The sequence below is a fragment of the Dendropsophus ebraccatus genome, chromosome 2, assembly GCF_027789765.1.
Source record: "Dendropsophus ebraccatus isolate aDenEbr1 chromosome 2, aDenEbr1.pat, whole genome shotgun sequence".
NCBI lineage: Eukaryota > Metazoa > Chordata > Amphibia > Anura > Hylidae > Dendropsophus > Dendropsophus ebraccatus.
The window spans coordinates 71,756,486-71,782,271 of record NC_091455.1 but is presented as its reverse complement, the minus strand read 5'-3'; the positions used below and the strand labels follow the sequence as shown (position 1 = coordinate 71,782,271).

The 25,786-nt window shown below is 41.2% G+C and overlaps 1 protein-coding gene across 1 annotated transcript; it reads right to left on the bottom strand.

The window, feature by feature from the left end:
- Positions 1-23,260: 23,260 nt before the first annotated feature.
- Positions 23,261-24,676, bottom strand: LRRC30 (leucine rich repeat containing 30). Its single transcript, XM_069960099.1, has one exon. The coding sequence runs from the start codon at positions 24,512-24,514 to the stop codon at positions 23,633-23,635; it is 882 nt and encodes a 293-aa protein (XP_069816200.1). The 5' UTR covers positions 24,515-24,676; the 3' UTR covers positions 23,261-23,632.
- Between the last annotated feature and the right edge of the window lie 1,110 nt (positions 24,677-25,786).

Here is a 25,786-nt window from a genome sequence, read left to right as displayed (position 1 = left end):
AGGAATGCTTGAAATCTCTAAAGAGTTTGTAGTCTGTCAATCCACTGTCAAATTATATGCAAATGGGAGAAATTAAAGACCATTATTATCCTCTCCAGGAGTGGTCATCCAACTAATATCATGCCAAGAGCATAAAGTATAATACTCTGAGATGGTCCCAGAGGCACCCGAAGTAGGCTCTAAGCAACTAAGGCCGTTCCCACATTAGCTAATGCTTGTGTTCCTGCCAAATATCACTTTGACAAGCTAGATGGCTGTAGGAACAATGTTTTGTGGATGAATGAGACCAAAATAGAACTTTTTGGCTTAGATGAAAAGGGTTATGTTTAAAGAAAGGAAAACATTGCATTCCACCATGAAAACCTCAAAAAAAGTTGTGAAATATGTTGGTGGTATCATGGTTTAGGCCTGGTTTGCTGCACCTGGGACAGGACAGCTTGCCTGTGGAAAATGTCAGGCCATCTGCCCGTAAGCTTAATTTCAAGAGAGTATGGATCACGCAGCAAGACAATAACCATAATGTCACTGCAGAGCTTTCGGAAGCTCCTGATCCCGCTCCTGATCTCCGCCTTGTTTCTGTTTGCCCCTCTGCTGTACTCCAGATGATTCTTACAATGCTAATCCTCATGTCTTGCAGTGTCTTCTTTCTTCTTTTGTTCCCTGCAATATCTCTGGCCACTAGGCTGTGCATGTGAACATCTGCTCTAGATTTACAATATCAGCTTGTCTTCACCTGCTACTGACTTCTGCCAATCCAAAGCCACCTGCACTTATTTAAACTAGCCCCACCTGGCCCTTCTTGCCTGAGTTTTGTTGCATTCCTGCACATCTATCAAATGCGTATGTGTGCTATTTCTGCTGAATTTCTGTGTATCCTGACCTGTACTTCGAATTATGCATCCTGTCTATCACCTGACTGCTGTTAGGAACCGGACAGCAGGACAAGACAAGACAGTGAGCCCTAAGCTCAGCCCCGCCCACTGTCCTCTACCTACTTGCCACAATCCGCCCTAAAATGGCGGCGAGCAACTGGGCGGCAGTCCCTGCACTGGCTAGGTGGGGCACAAAGACAAGACAGACAGACAAAACACAATGAAGAATGGTCAGCAATCCGGGTAACAACAGTCTGGCAGCAAAGGTATAAAATCAGGATCCAAAAGAGTAGTCGAATAACAGGCAATATGGTCAGGGGCAGGCAGCAAACAAGGGTAGTCAGAAAACAAGGCAAGGGACAGAAAACCAGAGGTAACGCAGATAGATGCAGGCAGAGCTGGAATGCAAGACAGGGAAGCTATACTGAATAACCAGCAATGATCTGGGATACTGAGAACAACTTATAGTGAACCAGAGCCCGGTCCAGAATCCCATTGGAGCAGCCTCCTGACTGCAGAGCATACACAGCTGACAACAAGGAAACTGACTGGATATAAGATCCCTCAATCACAGAAACCAGAGAAAGAAAGCTTAAAGGGGTTATCCAGTGCTACAAAAACATGGCCACTTTCTTTCAGAGACAACATGACTCTTGTCTCCAGTTCAGGTGCGGTTTGCAATTAAGCTCTATTTACTTCAATGGAACTGAGCAGCAAAACCCTGCCCAAGCTGGAGACAAGAGTGGGGCTGTCTCTGGAAGAAAGTGGCCATGTTTTTGTAGATCTGGATAACCCCTTTAACTCTGAACCTGCCAGAGAGCTACACAGGTGGACACGGGTGTGGTGGAAGCCTACTAATCACCACCCAGCAAGGGTTGGAATAAGACAGTGTTCAGACCAGGTTCAGACATAAATGAAATACAAACATAAAAGTGCAGAATCATGGCCAAAAGCGCAGTCTTGGTCGTATCTTACGAACTGAGGACTGCGCCAAGGTTCCAACAGGAACATTCATGACAACTGCACCCTAGAGGGCACTTAGACTCCACTCCCTGGTCTGGCCCAAAGCCAAGCTGGTTGTACAGCACAGCGGGTCTACACTCACTGTCCGTAATACCAGTTATCATTATATTGAAAATATACATATGAAATATAATATATAACTATGCATATAGCTTCTTGTAGTTTTTCATTATTGACTTGAAAAGCATCTGAATTCATAATATACATATAGCTCCTCATTTTCTATTCTGGGCATTGCGCCAGGATACTTTCTGTAGTCTGTGAACTACTTCCTCATTTTCCGGAGATACAGAAATCTTAAAATATCTTTTCAGTGTCCAGAATTATATAAGCATAAGACTATAATGAGATTTTAGCTGTTTTTATGAGGTCACTGCATTAGAAACATCCCCATTTTCTGTCTGCCACCCGAAACCAGACTCACAAAACCCTTTTCAGCAGCTACATGCCTCCACTGCCTACTGATAAACAGTAGAAGCTTAAAGGACAACTCCGGTAATTTTCTTTTTTAGCTTATTTAACACACATTACAAAGTTATATAACTTTTTAATGTGTGTCAATAAGCTATGTGGCCCCATCCCCCCCCCCTTTCCGACCCCCAGAAGCTAAATAAAGCATACATACCCTATTACAGTCAACCCAGTCCTCTTCTTCCGGGCGCCATTGTGTGACAATGAAAACCAAGCAGGGAGCGGGCCAGATCTTAGGGGCCTGGCCTGCTTGCTGATTGGTTGAGCTTGCTGGAAGCCATGTGATGCGCTCCAGCCAATGAAAAGGCTGACGGTGCGGAAGTGCACCAGCAGCCTTTTCATGTTCCATTCACTTTACCAGAAGACGCCGAGGAGGAAGAAGACCAGGCCTGCCCCCTGCTGTGATGACATGGCGCCCAGTAGAATAGGATGGGGTTGACTGTAATTGGGTATGTATGTTTTATTGAACTTTTTTTTTTTTTAAGGTCCCGCCGGAGTTGTCCTTTAACAGGTGTTTTCAGTGTCAGATATGGGGTATCTCTTCCCACCAGAGGAGATAATTCTGAGGCCCATACATCTATATAGATTATTGGGCCCAGTCCTATGTCAGAGCCAGGGCTCATCAGGGGTTTCCCCGGTACACTGTTGAGCCAGTCCAATCCTAGCTGTATCTACTACAAGCCAGTTCAAAAAGTGTGCAGAAAACCCTACAGGCGTGATTCTCAAGCTTGATTTCTTTTATCATTTATAGGTTAAGGATCAACCAACAGGATTGTGTGGTCAGCCTTGTGTAAATTAGAATTACGTATAAAAGGATATGGCAGTTGAATACACTTCACACTAAATGCCAACACCACTATGTACATCACATTTTCAATTAAGGTAAATGCACAATATTAAGCTTAGAACTACTACACTCTGTTACGACATTCATAGAAAGAAGAATAGGAGGGTGCAGCAAACCTTGACAATTTTTATGATATGAATCACAGACAACTATAGTTCTGTCTTCATTAAGTTTTTATTCTTTTTTACATCAGAGGTGAAGATACAATACAAACAATACCATGCAACTCTATAGCTCCCACATGACTCAGCACAGTCCTGATGCTACTTTACAGGGGTACGCCCCCCTACCTATACGCAGTCATATTATAAAAATTGTCATCTAATAACTCACTCATGAAGTTTGCTGCACCCTTCTATTCTTCTTTCTATGGAAGTTTAGTACTCTTTGTCAGAGCTACAAGGCACAAAAACAAAAAGCATAAAGAAAAAAACAAACAAACATATAGGTTCACTTTGTAAACAAGCTCAAATGGTCTTTTTCCAGACTACGAAGGTAATTTTTTTAAATTAGTCATTGCGAGAAACCTATAAAAGCACATAAAAGACCTGCATTCATAAAATGAGATATAGTATTAAATAGCATCATTAGAAAAACTAATCTCTAATAATGGGGAAAGGTGTGATGCAGCCATTTCAAGGTATGAGCAAATTAAGATTAATGGAATATTCCTTTTTATCAGAGTGAGATATTGAAGCTTAGACATTATATCTTTTGTACACCAATTGTAATACCTCCATTAAAAAAAATTATAATTTTGCAAAACATTTTGTGGAGCTGGAATATATTACATATTACTATATGTCATTACAGTAGCAATGATTATTTTATGCAATAACAGAAAAGCATAATGATGTGTGAAAAGTACTGTTACAGTGACCAGTCTCAAAGTCTCGGTGAAAAGAAACCCTTTCTGTAAAATGCACTGTAAGGCGACTGGAGTCTGAGGAAAAGCAATCTTTAACACAAGAGCACCATCCACTGTTACATTCAGTTACTGTGCATCATCAATAACCAGCAGTCTGCAGTTTACTAGCAGTTGATAATGCATTGATATGATCTTAAAAGATATTACTTGCATGGCTCATTTAAATGTTTTAAAAGTGAAGGAACCTTAGCAAAAAAAAAAAAAATGTCATTATTGTGTTAAAAATGGTATAGACAGTGGAAGATGGTAAGAAGAGTAAGGTGGGGCAGTAAAAGAGAGAGCATAACTGCACTATTGTTAGGAATGTGACTTTGCGCTCCTCGGTCCGTGCCGGGCGGCCGAGGAAGCGCTGAGTTTCTGTCTGTGTTTTTTGCACTGTGTCCAAACTTACTAGCCACACCTGCCTTGCATGTCACACTTCTGGTGGTGCAGGGGTTACTGAACTGCTAGATCTGTTCAGCTGAACTTGGTGCTGGGATCAGGGCTGATCCAATCAGCTGCTGGACCTAGTCTCTGATCCTGGGTAAATAGCAGCAGGCTGTTCACTTCCCTGCTGACTATTAGAGTTCACTCGTCTGCACAGCTCCCTGTTCATTTAATCTGTTCTCTGTGTTCCTGACCTTCTGCACCTGACCTCATCTATTCTCCTGCTTACTGTTTTTGTACTACGCAGCCTGACTGTTGCTGACCTGGTTTGTCTGACACCTCTTATTGTGTTTGTTTGTCTGTGCTTTGTGTTCCACGTATTGAAAGTAGGGAACGCCTTTGTGGTTGTCCGCAGTCACCTAGGACTGTCTTGGGGCAAGTAGGCAGGGACAGTGGGTGGGGTCAGCTTAGGGATCACTGTCAGTGTCTTGTCAGACTGTCTTTGTCATACCTGACACTAACAACTGTGATTTGTGATTTAATTGCAGGAATTAAAGAAACTGCAGAATCTTAGGAAGAAAGGGGTTACACTAAGCAGTGAATTGCTGCTGGAAAGCTAAAGGGAGGAAGAGAAGAGATTACATTTCCGCACTGTGGACATACAGCAGTAGGTAGACTGCCACACAAAGAACAGCTGCTCCAAACTTTATGGGTGATGAAAGCCTTTACTTACATTTCAGGAACAGTATGGACTCCAAACAACAAGCAGATGAGCTCAGCTTGCAAGTATACAACCCAGTTGTTCCCTGTTGCCTGCACATAACATCCTTATCTTTTTACTGTGCCCTGATGTAGTTGTTTTCAGATACAGAATTAACTTTTAGTGGTACGCCGGGGGAAAGTTGGGAATAATAATAAGACGACAAAAAAGAGGAATAGTGCCTAAAACATAACTTTTATTAGTAATGATTAAGAAACACCAATAATAGTGTACCCATCACCAAGCTATATATTTTAAAATGATTGGTTTGGATAGTCGCATATCCGGAATGCGTCCTCAACCAACATATATGTTGGTTGAGGATGCATTCCGGATATGCGACTATCCAAACCAATCATTTTAAAATATATAGCTTGGTGATGGGTACACTATTATTGGTGTTTCTTAATCATTACTAATAAAAGTTATGTTTTAGGCACTATTCCTCTTTTTTGTTGACTAATCCAGTGCAGGAATACAATTATCTGGGACGGACACCCTAATTGTTCAGTTATACAACAATAATAATAAGACGCCCTGCAGAAAGTGGTGTATTCTTTCTTGTCAGTTTGACATTGTGCCGAGTTTTGCTAATAAATTGTCTCAAAAGGACATGGTGAGTACCCTCCATTACTATACCTTTTTAATTGTGGATACACTTCTTCCTGCTTATAAGTACTAGAACAGAGAATGCTTACAAACCTGCCCCATACAAGAAATATGATCTGGTGGTGGGTAGTGTGCCATAGCTATAAAGCTTATCACTATATGCTGTTTCGGGGTTTATCAAACCAGTCTGCTTCCTGAGGTGAACAGAAAAAGTGCTATTTTTTTTTTTTATGTTTTTGAAAAAGTGACTTAAATTCAGTAACTCACAGGTAATGTGTTCACTTTTCTTTTTTCTTTTCTATCTTGCTGAGCTAAAACTCTTCTCTTAAGAATCTGAAAATAAATATTTTAGGTTCATTGCACCAGCACATATAATAAGTAGGTCCCTGTGTGCCCCCATATAATATGAATGTCACTCTGTGCTTTCATATGCTAAGTAGGTTCCCTCTCTGCTCCCCAATAGCAGTTTGACGCCCTCTGGGCACCTATGTGGTCATTTGGTGTCTTTGTGCTCACATATAGTAGTTAGGCACCCACTGTACTCCTATTTAGTAGTTAGACCCCTTCTGAGCTTCCATATAGTAGTTAGGCCTCTCTGTGCAGGTGGGCCTCCAGCAGGTAGTTTACCATATTTAGCAACCCCCTCTGTAGTTAGTATCCCCCTTGTAGTTCGCCCCCCAGTTATGTGTACCCACCATTGAAGTAATGCCTCTATAGGTAGCCCCTCAATGTAAGTACCCCCCTGTAGATAGTCCTTAGGGTAATTTTCTCCAACATAAATAATATGCCCAATATGTCTAATTTAGTTGTCGCCATTTAAGTACCTCCCCCCCTATATAGGCATTCCCCTGTAGCTAACTACCCAGTTGATAGCCCACTAGTATTAACCCCCCCCCCCATAGATGGTATTCATTAATTTAAGCATCCCTATATAGGTAATCTCCCACTAAGCTGAAACCCCCCTCCCATGTGTAACAAAAACAAACATACTCACCTGGCTGCAGCGCTTGTGAGTGCTTACAGTTAAAAAGCAAGGCAAAGCACCTGGTGGCAAGGTGGGCCCCTATACCTGGATGCTGATGTCAGTCCCCCCCCTCTAATAGCAGCGGGCACCGCCTGAGGCCACCACTTCTGGTGGCCTCATGGCAGAGATGCCCCTGATGCAGTTGAAGAAGCATTTCAACACTTATATTGTTTTACCCTCCCAGCATAAGGTTAGTGAGGGTAAATGGCTGCAGCGTTTCCTCCACTCCATTATGGCTCTGGTGTTGGCTGAGTGAACTGGAGGTCACTTTCCATATGTTAGTCTATGAGAAGTGACTTCCGGTTTATCAACAAACCCCAGTAAGACTTCAGGGACCAGAAGTAACAGGGAAGCAGGAGGAACAGTGGAGCTGTTTACCCTCTCCAGTCTTATGCTTAGGGTCCTATTACACGGAGCGATTTTTAACGATTAACGACAAACGATAAACAATCAGAAACAAGATTGTTTATCTATGAACTGAAATCGTTCACCATATTACACAGAACAAATGGTCGTTAGTTACTATGATCGTTATTGCAATCGTTACTGTGATTGTTTATTCCTTCTGATCCCAGCAAAACAATGAACAATGTGCAATTACACTGAACGATTAGTGAACAAATGCGGAACTTGAGCGAATGAATGTGGAATTAGTAAACGATTAGCTAACAATAAACGATAATTGTAAGTTCAGATCTAAGGGTAGCTTCACACGGGCGGGCTCGCAGCGAGATTCTCGCTGCGAGCCCGGCAGGTCCTGTCAGTTTCCATAAACTACATACTTGCTGCGGACCGCAGCGAGTATGTAATTGTACCGCGCTTAACCCCTTCTACTCCCGCCGGCTCCCCCGCTGTAAGCAGCATACATTACCTGTCCTTGCTGCTCGGGTCCGGCGTCCTGCTCTCCCGCCCGGCCAATCAGTGGCTGCGGCTGGGCAACACACTAATTGGCCGGACGGGAGAGCAGGACGCCGGACCCGAGCAGCAAGGACAGGTAATGTATGCTGCTTACAGCGGGGGAGCCGGGCGGGAGTAGAAGGGGTTAAGCGCGGTACAATTACATACTCGCTGCGGTCCGCAGCAAGTATGTAGTTTATGGGAACTGCCAGGACCTGCCGGGCTCGCAGCGAGAATCTCGCTGCGAGCCCGCCCGTGTGAAGCTACCCTAAATCAACAATCAACAACACGCAAATGATTTTTCGATTGTTGCCTGCAATTAAACAGAATGATTATCGTTTAAATTCACATGATAATCTTCCCGTGTAATAGGGCCCTTAGAGGGTAAAATGATATTATTGCTGGAGTGTTTCTTTAAACAGTTCAGGCAAAATGGCCTATAATAATGGGCTAAACATAAAACAAAAAAAGTACAATCAGAAAATAGAAACAGATTAGAGAAATAGAACCCATTTTAGTATCTTTGTGACACCTTCATTTAAATCTTAAACAATGTTAGGGTAAGATAATTTTTTTTTAAATCCTTTTAATTTCCTTGTCCATCCTAACTATTGTATCATTTTCCATGCCAGCAGTTGCTCACTCATTGGCTGATCGTAGCTCCTATTACATAGGGCAATTGTTCATAGGTGCAGTCAGAACATTTATTCATATTACTGGAAATGAAAGATGGCTGCTTGCCCTCATTTCTAGGTGTTTTGGAGATGCTTGAGGAATAATTGATTGATGTATTGATTGATTTGATTCGCTCTTTGGGGCCAGAAATGGGTTTTACAAATTAGCTTTGCTAGCATAATATAATTCTATAAGGCAGCATTCTGCTAGTCTTTGGAAACATAATCTTACTGTTCTCTTTAAATTATTTTCATAATTATTGTGGAAAGAATTTTAACACCCACACAAATTTGAGCTTGGAAACTACAAAATGATGCACCTCACACTCTCATGAGCACATTATATCTAAAGCGTGCAGAATAAATGAGAAGAATTACACCTGGAACCTGTGATAGATTAGACAAGTTATAATAACAGCTCCAAGAATTGCTAAATATCTCTCCTCCTAATTTAGAGGTATCTTTGATGAGACTGAAGAGTGACTCAACATGCTTAGCATCTGAAAGGGACAGTAAATCTTCCCCCAGCTGGGAAGACAGAGATGCTGTTATCATTAGTTTGGAAATCTCTGATTTCTTCGCACATGAAAAGGAGAAGATTTATATTATAACCTCTTGGCACATTGAGTGCTTCTACAGTCTAATCAGTGCAACTTTAAATTAACCAATGTGAGCATTTTCACGGTCCCAGATATATCATCAGTATATCTTGTTTAAGATATTCAGTAATTTACAGTTGTAATTTATATGTCAGTGATAGTAATGTATTTCATACTGTCTCACTTGGCTCAATTTTTCTATTTTAAAATAATTTATAGGTTTTATGTTATGCAGAGCCTCAGTGCTTTCTCTCCTTTATTAATTGCCCCTGATGGATGTCAATACTTTTCCTACTTGTCACCAACCATAAAAAAAACTGAATATCTTGTAACTGTTTGTGACTGTCCTCTCTGCAGTGTTAATCTGAATGAGCGATCATAGGAACTTGTTATGACCTTGTCGGCCAGTGTAAAAAAAACCCTTTAAAAAAGAAGCTGTGGCTAGTTTTCTGTTTGACTTCCAAAGAAAATTAATATTGATTAATGCAAAATACATTTTAAACACTGTATAATGTATTGTGTGAATTGGCATATAACCATTAGACATGTGCAGGCTATCTGTTTTATTTCTTTTATTCTTTTTCCTACTGAATACATAGTCCATAGCATTATACAAAAGTTGTCATTGCTGACAGTGTGAATCCCAATCCCAAGGAACACAATTAGGGATGAGCAAATATACAGTAATAATGAAGCAAAGCACTGTGTTATCTCTGCAATCCGCTTATCAGCCTTTAACTCTGTTCTGCTCTTCCCTGCGTGCGTATCTAGATCTAGGAAACTGGGAAAAGTTTCGCGGGACTGAATTAAAGGGGTACTCCAGCGGGGGGGCACTTTTTTTCCTGGGACCGGGGAGGAGGTGGCCGAGGAAAAAGACGTCCACTTACCTCCCTGGTTCCAGCGGCGAGTCCCGCATCGCAGCGCTCCGGTCCCCGGACGCTTCCGGGTGTCTGACGCCGCTGGAGTACCCCTTTAAGCTCTTCCCGGCACCTGGGGAGGAGCGACTAGGAGCTGAACAGAGTTGAAAGGCAAGCAGCTGATAAGCCGCTTGCCGATCAAACAAAGTGATTTGCTTAGGGTACTATTACATGGAACGATAAGCGGCCGAATCGGTCCTATCCTGCCGATTATCGCTCAGTGTATTAAAGACAACGATCAGCTAATGATTGTTGATATAGATTTGGACAATATAATTGTTGGCTGCCGTGTAATAACGATGTGCGGCTGATGATATGCAAACAGAATACTTTACCTATCCATGCTCCAGACCGCAAAAGGAGCCCTGGAGCGTGGATAGGTAAAGTATACAGTTAAGCAAAGGCTGCAAGGACATCGGTAACAATGTCTATGCAGCCCTTGTTAAACGATTTATCGGGCCGTTATTATCAGGCCCCCATCGGCCCGTCTAATAGTACCCTTAGTTTAGATGGTCGATTTGCACGTCTCTACCCAGGACCCATTAACTTTAAGGCAACAATGCTAACAACTGAGCCACTGTGCTGCTCTCTGATTACAATTTTATACAATAGATATGATTTATTTACTGCATTTACTACATAACAACATAATATAAAGCTTTGTTAAACTTTAGCAACCAAAGTAGACTGTGGCCTGTTTAAAGTTGAGGTTTATATATTAATTAATACTTTAAGGAAAAAGCTAAATTATGTTCTTTTTATTTATACTGTTACATTCCAAGATGTATAACTTTTTAATTCTTAGTCAACATAGCCTTTGTCATGTATTGGACTGTATACACTTTAAAATTTATCTTTTTTATTTTCCTTTTTAAATCATCAATCAAAAAGTAAAAATTTACACATTAGTAATTCAGAAAATGTAATTTGGGACGCAGTCCCAACACTCACATAGTCATTTTACACTTATTACCAATGTACAAGGTGCCAATAGTATCTGTAAAAACTAGGGGTAACGGCACAAAAAATGAGCCCTTAGATGGAAAAAAAGTTAAAGGGGCCAGAAATAACTTGCAATGCATAAAAATAAACCTTTTTTCCCATTAAAACTGTTACCCATAGGGCCCTGTTACACCAAACAATTATCACCGATAACCGTTTGGTGTGAAAGCACATGTGAAAAGGCAATGATCAGCCAACATTTACAACGTGCATGCCTGCTGATCGTTGTCTTTTAACATTTTCTCTTAAACAATAATGATAGCAACAGCCTGCTGCTCTGAACAATAGGAGAAGCAGCATCAAACCACTGCACTCTTCAATGGGTCACCACCAGGATGATCTAAGGATTGTCAGTGTAGCCCCTCCTGAAGCTCCCTGTGGCTTCTCCTACTCACTGTCTGTGCTTGTAATAGCGGGTAACAAGGGGGATGCGAGTGCTGACCTAACAGATTGGCGCTTGCTTTCTCCTTAATATCTAGCCGTGTAATACAGCCCTTAAACATTTTGAAAGTCCCCCCCCCCCCTCCCAACATGATTTTAGCAATAGATCATTTTCTGACGAATTGGAATTTTTTTATTCCAAAAGTGGGCAGACTAGGAGGAATAAGTAAAAAAAAAAAAACAATTTATATATATATATATATATATATATATATATATATATATATATATATATAAACTAGTCCTAACTTTAAACAAATACACTCTATACATTGCTAATGTGGTAAATGACTATTCTAGCTGCAAATGTCTGGTTTTTGGTGCAATATCTACATAGGTGTATAGAGGCCCATTTCCAGCAACTATCACTCCAGTGTTCTAATGGTACAATGTGTTTGCTCATTGGCTCAGAAGGCTAATTGATGATTAGAAAACCCTTGTGCAATCATGTTCACACATCTGAAAACAGTCTAGCTCGTTACAAAAGCTACAAAACTGCCCTTCCTTTGAGCAGATTGTGTTTCTGGAGCATCACATTTGTGGGGTCAATTAATGGCCAGAAAAAGAGAACTTTCATCTGAAACTCGACAGTCTATTCTTGTTCTTAGAAATTAAGGCTATTCCATGCGAGAAATTGCTAAGAAATTGAAGATTTCCTACAACGGTGTGTACTACTCCCTTCAGAGGACAGCACAAACAGGCTCTAACCAGAGTAGAAAAAGAAGTGGGAGGCTACAATGCACAACTAAGCAAGAAGATAAGCACTTTAGAGTCTCTAGTTTGAGAAACAGACGCCTCACAGGTCCCCAACTGGCATCTTCATTAAATAGTACCCGCAAAACACCAGTGTCAACATCTACAGTGAAGAGGCGGCTGCAGGATTTTGGGCTTCAGGGCAGAGTGGCTAAGAAAAAGCCATATCTGAGACTGGCCAATAAAAGAAAAAGATTAAGATGGGCAAAAGAACACAGACATTGGACAGAGGAAGACTGGAAAAAGGTGTTATGGACGGATGAATCCAAGTTTGAGGTGTTTGGATCACAAAGAAGAACGTTTGTGAGACGCAGAACAAATGAAAAGATGCTGGAAGAATGCCTGACGCCATCTGTTAAGCATGGTGGAAGTAATGTGATGGTCTGGGGTTGCTTTGGTGCTGGTAAGGTGGGAGATTTGTACAGGGTAAAAGGGATTCTGAATAAGGAAGGCTATCACTCAATTTTGCAACGCCATGCCATACCCAGTGGACAGCGCTTGATTGGAGCCAATTTCATCCTACAACAGGACAATGACCCTAAACACACCTCCAAATTGTGCAAGAACTATTTACAGCAGAAGCAGCAGCTGGTATTCTATCGGTAATGGAGTGGCCAGCGCAGTCACCAGATCTGAACCCCATTGAGCTGTTGTGGGAGCAGCTTGACCGTATGGTACGCCAGAAGTGCCCATCCAACCAATCCAACTTGTGGGAGCTGTTTCTAGAAGTGTGGGGTGCAATTTCTCCAGCTTACCTCAACAGATTAATAGCTAGAATGCCAAAGGTGTGCAATGCTGTAATTGCTACAAAAGGTGGATTCTTTGACAAAAGCAAAGTTTGATGCAAAAACAATATTATTTCAAATACAAATCATTATTTCTAACCTTGTCAATGTCTTGACTCTATTTTCTATTCATTTCACAACATATAGTGGTGAAGAAGTGTGACTTTTCATGGAAACACAAAGTTTGTTTGGGTAACCCCAAACCTTTAAACGGTAATGTCATATATATATATATATCTATATCTATATATATATATATATATATATATATATATATATATATATCTATATATATATCTATATATATATATATATATATATATATATATATATATATATATATATATATATATATTGTGACAAGGCACAAGGTATGGTGGTCGATGACAGATACGTGTCACCGTGGTTCAAGGCCTCGGTGGAGTAGGCCGGATAGAATTGGTCAGTAACCATAGGTTACTGACAGTTTTTTTCTAATTTAGTATACCTGCTTTCAAGCAGTTGTTCCGGGCCGGCTTTTACTGGAGCAGTTTTAGAGTTGGGTGGGATGACTGCTCCCACGTATCCATCCCGGGTTTTCCCTGGCCTATAACAGCCAGGAGACTAGGTGAGCTGTGGGTGGTGTGTAACTCCAAGGCTGGAGCTTGTTTGGAGGTTCTGCTGTGTTGGTTCCAGGCAGAGAAGCTGGAGAATCTGCTGTAGCCTAAAAAGACTGTTCTGGTGAGAAATCCTGTTTTCGTTTAACCCTTTGTGCCTGAAGCAAGGCTATCTTTATGTTATTTGCACCTGCTGAAGAGAAGCTATTTTGTTACTGCTTGGACTTTGTGAAATAAAACCCAGTGATTTTAACTCTGCTGTGTCTGTGATAGCTGTGACCGAGCTAACCCCCCCCCCCCACAATATATACACTGTATATATCCTTTATTAATTTATTTACCTATCACACGGGTAATAGTGTGCATTCTGCTACTCATAATTTCATTGTCTCTGTTTCAACACAAAAAAAGTGCCCACTTAGCCAATCACTGGCCTGTGACTCTTAGCCACCTAGCTGAATTATGTTGCCTGTTTTGAATTTGAGGCAGTATGAAGCCCATGCACTGTCTGTGGTTCTTCCATTCTGGACTAGCTCTTCAGTGATGGCTTTGAAATCCCTCAACAGTTTACAGCAATGTTGGTTTGCTATTTCATAAGACCATCTTTAACACTGCCTTAAAATGGCAAAGGAGTATTATAAATATTAGCATATACTCTTAAAAACAAATATGGTAAGGTATGGGTCTATGTTTCCTTGTAGATTCTTATTCCCATAGCCTCTTACAAGCTTTTTAATAAGTTAATCACACCGGAATAAATTTCCTTTTACCATCTTCAGCCTGGCATTTTAACATAGAAGGAATGTAATTGAGCGCATTCTTTGAATATAAAGGATTTTCCCCTCAAAGAGAATGAAAAGATGGCTGTCCTAATGGAATGACTAGGAAATAAGAGAGTGGATTACAGTCTCCATTCACTAAACAGGGAATGATGCTGAGAGAATGCATTTTCAAGGAACCTTTAGTTACTAGAGAATCAGGAGGGAACTTATTCCTTTTGTTCTCCAGCAAGTTTGCCAAGTTTGACCTAATGACTTTGAAAGAGTCAGAGTTTGTTTTGTAGCATAATATAAAATAATGGGAAGGAAGATTGACAAGTGTGTATGACAAGTAATGAATATTTAGTATTTGGGTTTTTTTTTTGCTAAACCTCTTTTCACTTTCTCACATACTAGAATAAAGTGTAGCTATGCTTTTTAAAATCTTTTAAATATTCTGTCTTGTTAAATTTTATAATATATTTTATAGGTGTCATTGCTGAATTTGTATTTCTCAACATTTTAAATCCCCTGCTTTCTATCCGACAGTTATACAGTCATAAAAAAATATTGCCCCTGGAGCCACCACTAAACTGAGGTTACTGGAGACAAATTTATTACAGAGTTCACAGGTTGTGGTCTTCTGTTAGCTCCGTCTAGTGGTGTGTGCAAGCAGTAGAAGCAGAAGTTCATTGGGGGAAGAGCCCAAAGCAAAACTCCAAATAATGCATACCATCACATTCACCATGCTGGGATAAGAAGTCACAAGGATTGACTTACTCCACCTCATTTTTTCAAAACACAGAGGGTAAATGCTTAAAAATGTCAAGGATAGTGTTTACCGACATTAAAAATGACAGCTTGCTATAAGTATTGTATGTTACAGTGCCATGTTGTGTACATTAGATCTAACAGGTTGTTCATCAAAGGGACAAGGGCATCATGGAGCAGCCCACGGGGCATGGTCATCTGTGGGACCGCTCAAGCCTCGATTATGGCACAGTAAGACCCAGCCAGAGGTCCTATGCCCTATCCAGTGATTGTTGCCCTAGGGAGTCTATAATAGACTTAGCCCAGCCTCAGTCAGAAGAATCCTTGCCAAGGGATAACCCTATATCAATGCAGGCAAGGCCAGCCAGCTTCTCCATAAGGCCAACCTGTGCACAAACTCCCAGTTAACTAGGCTGTACATCCCCAGTGACACATTAATGACCACCAGAATCAGACCCTCTAGCTAAACAAGACTTTTTTTTTTTTTCAGTTATGAACTTGACCTACGTAAGCTTCTGCGAGAGATCACCCCATTCCTGCTGAATGCCACCTATCTGGCTGTCCTATTAAGAAGAAGTAAGAGCTGGTTAAAAGAGTTTTATCAAGACCCATGAGGAAAAGACTTACATTTAAAAACTGGAATACCTTAATCAGATGGACTGACCTCTTTAGAGACTTATAGGAACAGTCCAGAAATTTTATGTGAGGCAGGGATATAGTTTTATCAAGGACTCCAGCCCGGGTGGCCAGGTATTTGTGAACAGTAGGTCTGTGAAATATGAGTACCTCTCTGACCACTTCCATAACTTGAACCTGTGGGATCATGTTGTTGTATATTAGCTTCTGCATTAATCTGACCTTGCCAATCCTCAAAGCTAGAAAGTTGGGATGTTTAGGACTAAGTATTTGTCTACCCCTGTGAGTAATACCCCACCAACAGAGAAAGGCCCTCTACCATTCCAAGATGCTTGCTAACTAATTGTGGTTTGCGCAGGCCCCCTCTGCTGAGTTGGACAAACTTATATTGAAGTGAGAAAAGCCGTCACATGGGCAAATGAAAGACCTGGCTCACTTGTTCAAGGGAACTGTGTGTTAATGCAATTTCTAAAGGGCTTCTCCCCCTTGGGCATTCTTCTGTTCCAGTTATATCAACTAAGTACAAGTGTCTGGTTAACCCAGCCAAAAATTATTACCTTTTACACTTGTTGATTATCGGCCAGGAGCATTGCTAGAAACGCTCATGCGGCCAATAATTGGCCTGTGTAAAAAGGATACGGATCAGCAAGGACTTTGAAAGTGCCTGATCCTCAGCTGAGCATTTCTCAGGAGGCTTTCAAATTTATCATTGTCGGGCACATATCTTTCCATGTTAACAGGGGATGTGTGGCCAATAAGGATAAAGGGAAACTGACAGCACAGATATATATTGGAGTCTGGGATATGTATACATCTGTGCTGTCAGTTTAAAGATCACAAGCAGCATTGTATACTTACATCCACACTGCTTGTTATCCCGCATGTCCCCTCCAGTCTGATCGCTGGCTGTATCTTCAGGCCCTGCCTCCTCTACAATGATTTACATCCAGAGGAGGCAGGGCCTGAAGATAAGGCCAGTGGCCAAACTGGAGGAGACATGCTGGATTACAAGTATACACTGCTGCATGTGATCTTTAAACTGACAGCACGGATATATATACATGTCTGTGATGTCAGTTTCCCCGGCTACACAAACAGTACAAGGATCATGCGTGCAGCCCAAGCCCCTTGATTTGTTGTGCTGTGTAAAGGCACTGCAAATGAGCACTGATTTAGCTGATCGACACTCATTTGCAGCCCCCCATGGTCGACAAATGCAGCGTCAGGGTTTGGAATTGCTTTTTTACACTGTACAGAATGTTCTAGGACTGCTACATAGCTGCATTAAAATAAATCTATCAACTCCTAGTTAAGTCAATATATCAAATGTTAGAACAAATATAAATAAACATCACCACATGCACAGTAAGGCTTCATCTTCACACACAGTCTTTTTTTGACTATTTGACATCTGTCTTTTAGGACACAAAATAACATTTAGAGTGGTATTTTCAGCTTTATAATGGATGGCATATGGTCCGTGTGCATGGTCCGTCCATGCCCCTATAATATTTAAGTTTAACCTAGCTCATAAAACCATGCACTATTAGACTATGTTTATACAATGTATAATTTTCTTAAAATCACGTCAGTTGTACAAAGGCCATGATCATTACGAAAATATACGCTACACTCCAGCTGGGATCCCTAGCGGCACCGCAAACAACTGATATGTCAGTTTTCTGCGGCCACTATTCATTGAATAGCAGCCGTAGAAAACCATGTCAGTGCTCCAGCCGCTCGCTCCATAGTGTGCAGTGGAGAGTTCAGATGCGGGCCCGGTATTGCAGTGCCAGCCGGGATGATCTTTTTAGAGACCGGCCATTCCATGACTCGACTGGGTCACGGAACGACTGGTCTCTTACAGCGTCTGCACATGGCCTCAAAGTGGACCCTTAACAAAGAGGTTTTAACATATCCACTGATTTAATAGCATTTCTGCTATGACTATGGCTACTTTTACACTGAAAGGCAATAATGCAGAATTATATCAACAATCAGAATATTATAATGTGACTTACCCTTTGAAACTTACTTAAGTTACTTATAAGGCTTACTAAAAAAAAAAATGTACATTCTGTTAAATAAGAACAGACTTTCTATACTTTTTTGAATCAAAATTTTATAAATCCATATAAAAAAATTACCAGAATACTACTACTGTACTCGGTACACTAAACAAACAAAAAACATGACTGAAGAGAAGACAATGGTGGAACTGCATTTTTCCCATCCTCTGCACCCCCAAAAACAACAATTATCTAATTATTCCCATGTGTTACCTGCCTGACTGCATTGTACCAACTGTAAAGTTTGGCAGAGGAGGGATAATAGGGTTGTTGTTCAGCAGTTGGCCTTGGCCCCTTCCAGTGAAGAGAATTCTTAATGTTTCAACATACATTTGGACAATTGTTTCTTCCAACTATATGGGAAAAATTTGAGGAACACCTTTTTGAGGAAGTTTGAGGAAAACCTGTAGTTTATTAATCAATTAAAAAAAAGGAATGTAAGGTGGCGTCAACTATAATGGTAGTAGTGTAATAATCCATGAAAAAATCCATCATGGCAGCTGAGAATAGTTTATTAATCCATCAGAAAATCCATTATATGTGGTGCCACCTAAGATGCATTTTGTGATGGATTCTAAAACTATTTTTGGTTTTCAACATAGTGTTATCTATGTATTAATGCATCTACTGATGTCTGTTCCTAATTGATTGTTAATGCATTACAATTTTACAAAACATCTATCTATCTGTGGCCATGTTCACACAACGTAAGTTGTATATTAATCACGGCTGTTGTTGCCGGATTAATTCACAACTTACGTTGCATGAAAGTCTAAGGAAATCCCGGCTGGAGTGTGACATGTCAGTTTTGTTCGGCCGCTATTCATTGAACAGCATCCGCACATGCTTGACAGTTCACACATTGGAAAATACGGCTCCGGCCGCACTCTCCATTGTCGCCTATGGTGAATTGGGATGTGGATGCACACGGATGTGCCCGCTTCCCAATTCAGCACAAATGAAGATCATGAATGATCTTCACTAACACCAGTCGTTTTGTGACCTGGCCAGGTCACAGAACAGCCGATGTTTCACGTAGTATGAACCCGGCCTATATTTGTATCTTTCTCTTCTCTCAAAAATTGTCAGTTGGGTGTTCTTGCTTTTAGAAATAGGATGGAAAATGAAAATGAAGAACAATCTGAATATTCTGCATTTTTTATGTACTGTACAATGTCATCTTTTCAATTAAATTTAACCTCAGTATCTGGCAAGCTGCTTACGGTTATCTAATGATAAATATTCCTTAAATGTCACAATACAAGGAGATTGGTATCATGATTTTTTCTGCAAAATGAAATCTCACAAAATAGCTTTAATAAGATATAAAACCATTAAATGATTATACTGTAGATATGAACTAAACATTTTCAGAAGATGTTCCTGAATGTGTGTTGTCAGTGTTCTCTTAAAATAACTCAGGCCTATAATTATTAAATAGAAAATTTAGGATTAAGATAAAGACTTCTTTTTTTTTGTACCAATGACAATGTTAGTTGCCTAAATTAAAGGGGTGCTCCAGTGTGGGGGCACTTTTTGGGGGGGACCAGGGAGGAGGTGGCTGAAATAAAAGACGTCCACTTACCTCCCCGGTCCCGCATCAAGGCGCTCCAGTCCCCGGTTCCCGGACGCTTCCGGGTGTCTGACGCCGCCCGAGACGGTACGTCTCAGGGCCGCTCAGCCACTCAGTGAAGGAGGCGGGATTCGAGCGGACTTCAAACGGATCCCGCCTCCTTCACTGAGTGGCTGAGCGGCCCTGAGACGTCACGTCTCGGGCCCGCGTCAGACACCCGGAAGCGGCCGGGAAACGGGGACCGGAGCGCCGTGATGCGGGAACTGCCGCTGGAACCGGGGAGGTAAGTGGACGTCTTATTTCAGCCACCTCCTCCCCGGTCCCCCCAAAAAAGTGCCCCCCCCCGCCGGAGCACCCCTTTAATCTGTTGAATTAAAAAAAATAGGAAATGTAGATGCATTCATAAATTCAGCTGCCAGTCAGGTTTGGGATCAAGGATGCAAGGGTGCCCTTATTTTTGTACTGCACAGGTCACATAGACCTAGGATTGGCCTCGATCCCACTGCTACCTCATATGCAACTTTTTACTGTTTGTTCGATGTGCAGAACTGATTCACTCATTCACGTGTGTGTTAGAGGCTCCATTGGGGGCCTCCATTGAGGAATCCATTTAAAAATGGTAGAAAAAACATACTGCATGGAGTATTTTTTTTAATCCTGTTTGCATCCAGTAAAATGACAGACACCAATGGGAAACCTGATGAACCCCAATAAATGGGGTCTGTCAGGCTCTATTGTTGTCCAGTTTGCAGCGTATTGGCTGGCTGCATTTTCTGCTGATGTTGATGGAAGCCCTGAATGGAGCCTCTGATGTGGATGTACTGTAAACCTTGCCTTAGGGTCCCATTAGTCGAAACTTTTTTATTGTTAACATGAAATCATTCACCATATTACACAGAATGATAGTCATTTGTTACGATTGTTACTATGATCGTTTACTCCATCAGATCCCAGGAAATGAAGGAACGATATGGAATTACACGGAAAGATTAGTGAACAATTTAGTGAACGTATGTGGAATTACAATGAATGAATTCAAAATTAACCATGATTTTTGTGTCAGCACCAGACAAACGATAAACGATTTCTCGTTGGTTGTTTGATCGTTGTCTGCATTTACATGAAATGATTATCGTTTAAATTTGCACAATATAATTCGCACGATAATCATCCCGTGTATTAGGGCCCGCAGAGAAAGGGTACACACTCCTGCCTGATGGGTATGGTTGGAGCCCATCCTAAAAAGATTCTGACTGGCTATAGTCTTTGTATGATAGTTGTGTTGCTTTTGGTATGTCATGTACACATATATGCTATTCATCTTTTTCAAAACATTAGGAATGTCCAAATCAGAGATATTGTCACTGCTGGAGACTATTCTCTCAACCATGTTCTGAAGGTAACAGAACAGTTAGAAGTAAGGAAAGATTCTAGATGTTTTATATGTAAAGAAATGCTAAGCCTGTGGGGTCTGTAAGTTTGCCCAGCCAGTGTAGAGCCTGGGATTGCCCATCTAGACTGCTGTTCTGCTGAATTATGTGCAGAAGTGAATTAGGGTAGCCGCTCGCGTCATAGTGTCAATTCTTTGCGGCGCCTCGAGGGATCCTGGCCGGAGCGTATACAATGTGTATACGCTCTGGCCGGGATCCCATAGAAGGAGAGGCAATGTGTATATACGTGCAAAGTAAGGCCGTTGTTGCCGACTCCAACAACAGCCATACTTTTACGTAGTGTGAACATAGCCTGCATCTGTATTTACTAAGTATAAAAAAGCATGGTTGACCACACTTTCACATACTTTGTTAAAAAAAAGTATAAAAACAAATTGTACACCTAAAGGACACATTTTGTGCATACATTCTGTAGGTGGTCAGGGCTATTTCACACCACTACGCCAGTTGGTGATGGAGTCAAAGTTAATAATAAGGGTGTGTGTCATGGGGTGTGTAATTTTCATGAAGTGGCAAATCCTGTCATAAGGAGTACGACAGAGACATGTGAGACAGCCTGTAGAAGGCTGCTGAGAGTGTTAAAAAAAATGTACCAGTACATTTGCTTTAAGTTTTGCATTTCAATAGAACAGCAATGGCGTGGGGAAACCAGTGCCGTGGTCCTTTTTTTAAACCACGCCCCGATTCCCATCCACGGCACCAGTCTATTACTGGGCACCTGCCGGGGCTGAAGCACTGCCGGGGCTGGCCCACCCCCAGTGACAGGAAATCAATTAGGTCCCCGGGAACCAGGCCGCGGTTCAAAAAATGGACTGTAGCAGGGGCTTACCTGCGCAGGAGCCGTTCTATTGATATGCAAAACTTAAAGCGAATGTACCTGATGGTACCTTTAGAGGCTGCCTGTAAGACAGTTAGAGGTGCTACTGTGATTTAAACTGCACAAGAGGCCACAGGGCATATGGATGAGAGATACCTGACTTAGGGGTCATGTGTAATATATAAGGGGGCTTTCTATTAAAACACCAAAGGGCCTTTTACACAGACCGATTACTAATATCTGTGCTGTTAGTTTCTAGATTACAAGCCAGATTCTAGATTTTCTCGGATCGCCGCTCGTTTGTAGCCACCCGCGGCGAAGAAATCTCTTATTTAAAAAAAAAAACTAAAAGTGAGAGGCGCACCAGAGTGATGGCGGACAGGCTGCAGCTTGTAGTGACAGAAATGGCAACCAACCACCAGCAAGATTATTCTGTAGACTTTGTAATTTAAGAGACTATGCCACCCCAATAGAGTGTCAGCAGATTTTAGTTAAGAAGACTGCTGCCAGAACCTGCTGTGTCTCCTCTATTTTTTGCTCAGCCACAGCCAACAGATTTAGGCTATGTTCACACTACGTAATAGTACGATGGCAACAATGGCCGTACTTAATGCAGTGTGGAACATTGGCTCTTGTTCTATAGAATTCCGGCTGGAGCGTATACACATTGTATACTCTCCGGCCAGGATCCCATGCCGGGCCGCAAAAAACTGACATGTCAGTTTTCTGCGGGCCGCAATTCAGTGAATTGTGGCCATAGGAAACCCTGTCAGTTCACTCTTGCTTCATTGTGTGCTATGGGGAGTTCTGATGCGGGCGCACGCTATGGCCATAAAGATCATCCGGCCGGTACTGCAGTACCGGCAAGGATAATCTTGGCAGACTGGCCGTTCCGTGACGTGTGAACATAGCCTTAGTCTAATTTAATAGAAATATAGTGCTGCACCCCAAAAGATACACCTCATTAGGCTATGTTCACACTATGTAAGAGACCGGCCGTTCTGTGACCTGCAGTACCGGCCGGATGATCTTTATGACCGTAGTGTTCTGATGTGGGTGCATAAGCGTGCGCCCCCATCAGAACCTCCCACAGCACACAATGAAGCAAGCGGCCGGAGCCGCTCGCTTCATTGTGTGAACTGACAGGGTTTCCACGGCCGCAATTCATTGAATTGCGGCCGCAGAAAACTGACATGTCAGTTATTTGCGGGTCCGCACGGGATCCCGTCCGGAGCGTATACAATGCATAGAAATGTTGGCAATGTTCCACACTGCATAACGTATGGCCTTTGTTGCCGATGGCAACAACGGCCGTACTTTTACGTAGTGTGAACATAGCCTTATACTGTGTGTAATTCATTGTTCAATAGACATTTTACTTTATCTTTGCTAGTTTTCTTTAATCATCATATAAATCACCACTTAATTCTGGGTCAACATTTTGGGAATTAGGAACAATTTTACTTATTAAAATTATGGTCCCAAATTTAAAAAAAACTTGCTATAATTGTCACCTCAGAACAAATTATTATTGTAATATGAAGGAACACATACCTGTGTTAAACCTATGTAAAGGCAATAATACATGTCTCCAGCAGATGGCCCTAAAGCATTTTGTAACTCATTATGCTTTACGTTACACATTACATTACAATTTACATGATGCTCAAATGTGCTTACCACGTACTATGCTATAAAGACAGTTACAGGGTAATCTATGAAATATTATAACGTAATAACACATATTGCTCAAAAAAAAAAAAAAAAAGTCTTATCACATGTGAAAATCCAAAGATTTACTAACAAGAATTCAAACTTCCATCAACATTGGTCAAACAACAAGAACATGAGAAAGTGTGATATGTTAGATGAAAATCAACATACTTGACATCTTCCATTGCAAAAATTGCTGTTTCTATTTGTGTTGAACTATGCTGTTTATGTCGTTTGTCGTACGTAGTTTACTTTCCACCTAATATACTGTATGATGTCTTCAGTTTAACTTTTTAATATCCTGAAGGTAGCTAAAGAGCATATCAAGCCCCCCTTCCACATACTCTGGCAAAGGCTTGACTAGGGGATTATTTATAACATGAAGTCCTTTATCCAGTGGGTTCCAGGCAATTCTTCTTAGGTTTGTCAATAAGAACATATCATTGGGAAGTGTTTGTATTTTATTGTAGTCCACATTTAACAGCTCCAAAGAAGTCAATAGGCAGACTGCACGAGGCAACACGGCAATGTTGTTATGGTCAATAATCAATATTTTCAAGCATTCCAGATATTTAATGCTCTCAGCAATGCCTTCAATCTTATTTGATCCCAGGTGCAGAAAATCCAAAGTCTTGATCTGGAAGACACATGTAGGGATGTTAACCATCCAGTTATCACTTAAATTTAATTTCCTTAGTTTGGGCAAGTCACTGTAGGTTGACGGGAGACCTGATATAAAATTGTGAGACAGGCTTAGGACTTCCAACTTTCTGCATAAGCCCATTTCTTCTGGCATTTCACACAAGTAATTCATATTGACAAAAAGAACCTTGAGGTTTCTCAATAGGCCAATCTCCCTGGGTAGGTGAACAATGCGATTTCCACACAAGTTCAGCACCACTATTTGTTCAAGTTTGGCAACTGCCGGAGGAACCTTGGAAAGACGGTTATGTGACAGATTAAGCTTTTCTACAGATTTCATGTGCCAAATGAAGCTGGGGATTTCGGCAGCATCCTTTAAGACATAGTTGAATATTGCAGAGGTTTTTTTGCCGGCTGGATCAGATTCTGATGATATATCTACCGATGATGGTTTTTCTGTTGATTTTTGCCCTTTTGTCTCTTTCTTCTTAGAACGTTGATGTGAATAATGAGCTCCCATGGCTTCTCAAAAATCTTATTTGGCATAGAAGTCTTTTTTCGATGTTCACATTCAACAAGAACCATTGAACCTGAAAATAGCTGATCTGAGTAAAGTAATGCTGGCTTGGTCTTCATAGGCATTTAGTTAACATAAAAATTGAAGAACTTCCATTCATCTTGCTTCTCTGTACAAGCCAAAGTCGCTTTCTAAAACTGTGAAAGTGCTGAAACACTTGTTCTTGGAACTGCTGAACACACAAGTACAACGGCACGCCAAACCAGCTGTCACTGTCACTTCTAAAAGCTTAATAGGAATGTCTCATCATCATGTCTTCATTTATCTCTAATCACCAGTTAGTCCGACGTTACTTCAACAGATCGAGTTTCTCAGGACTTAATACTTATAGGTAAAAATAAATAATTGTATACACAACAAATGTTCGGTTCATAAGGTAAAAAAGGTTTTAAAAAGTTATCAAATCTTAATAAAAGTATGAAACCTTTTTATATGACTTCATAAAGTGGCCAGAGTGTAGACTGACTGACCACATGTCAATGGTCTTAAAGAGAAGCTTTATGTTTAAGCTTTTGTATGTTTAAAGTAATGCAAAACCGAAGGTCGAACGTGTCAATAACATTCCAAACCAAAAGAGGTTTTAGAAAAATCATTACATTTAGTTAAAGGAAAACGTAAAAGACTTCAACCTGGTGTTATGTTTCCATAGCTCACAAAATGCTAAAGATTTTCTTACCTACAAACTCTGTCATTTTTGTTAAACCTTGACTTTAATTAATATGTAAATAAGTTGGTTTGGTGTTCTAGCGGCAGTCCCGACCATCATAATGAATAGAGGAGGCGCTCTGCAGTGACTTCACTCGGGCACTCATCTTTGCATGAATTTTCATGAGGTGGAGCAGGCCAGCAGGGTGGATCGGTGCAGTGAGGTCGGTCTCAAGATATTAAAACGTGACATCAGGTTAGCCTTTAAACTTGGAACGGCCAGAGCTGGATCTGCTCAAATGTTTGAGTTGAGACAATTCTGTGATTGAAAGGAACTATATCAGAGGACTGGTCACAGAGGTCTGAGGAAAGGCCTATTGTGTTCAACCTGTTTATGTTAAAGACTTACCAAGTTCGAGTGTCAGTAGGGCACTTAAAAGCAGAACCAGAATCAGGAGTTCAGCCCCTAAAAACCAATGTGCTCAGGAATTTAGGCCCTCAGAACCAATGTGCTCTGGAATCTAGGCCCTCAGAACCAATGTGCTCTGGAATCTAGGCCCTCAGAACCAA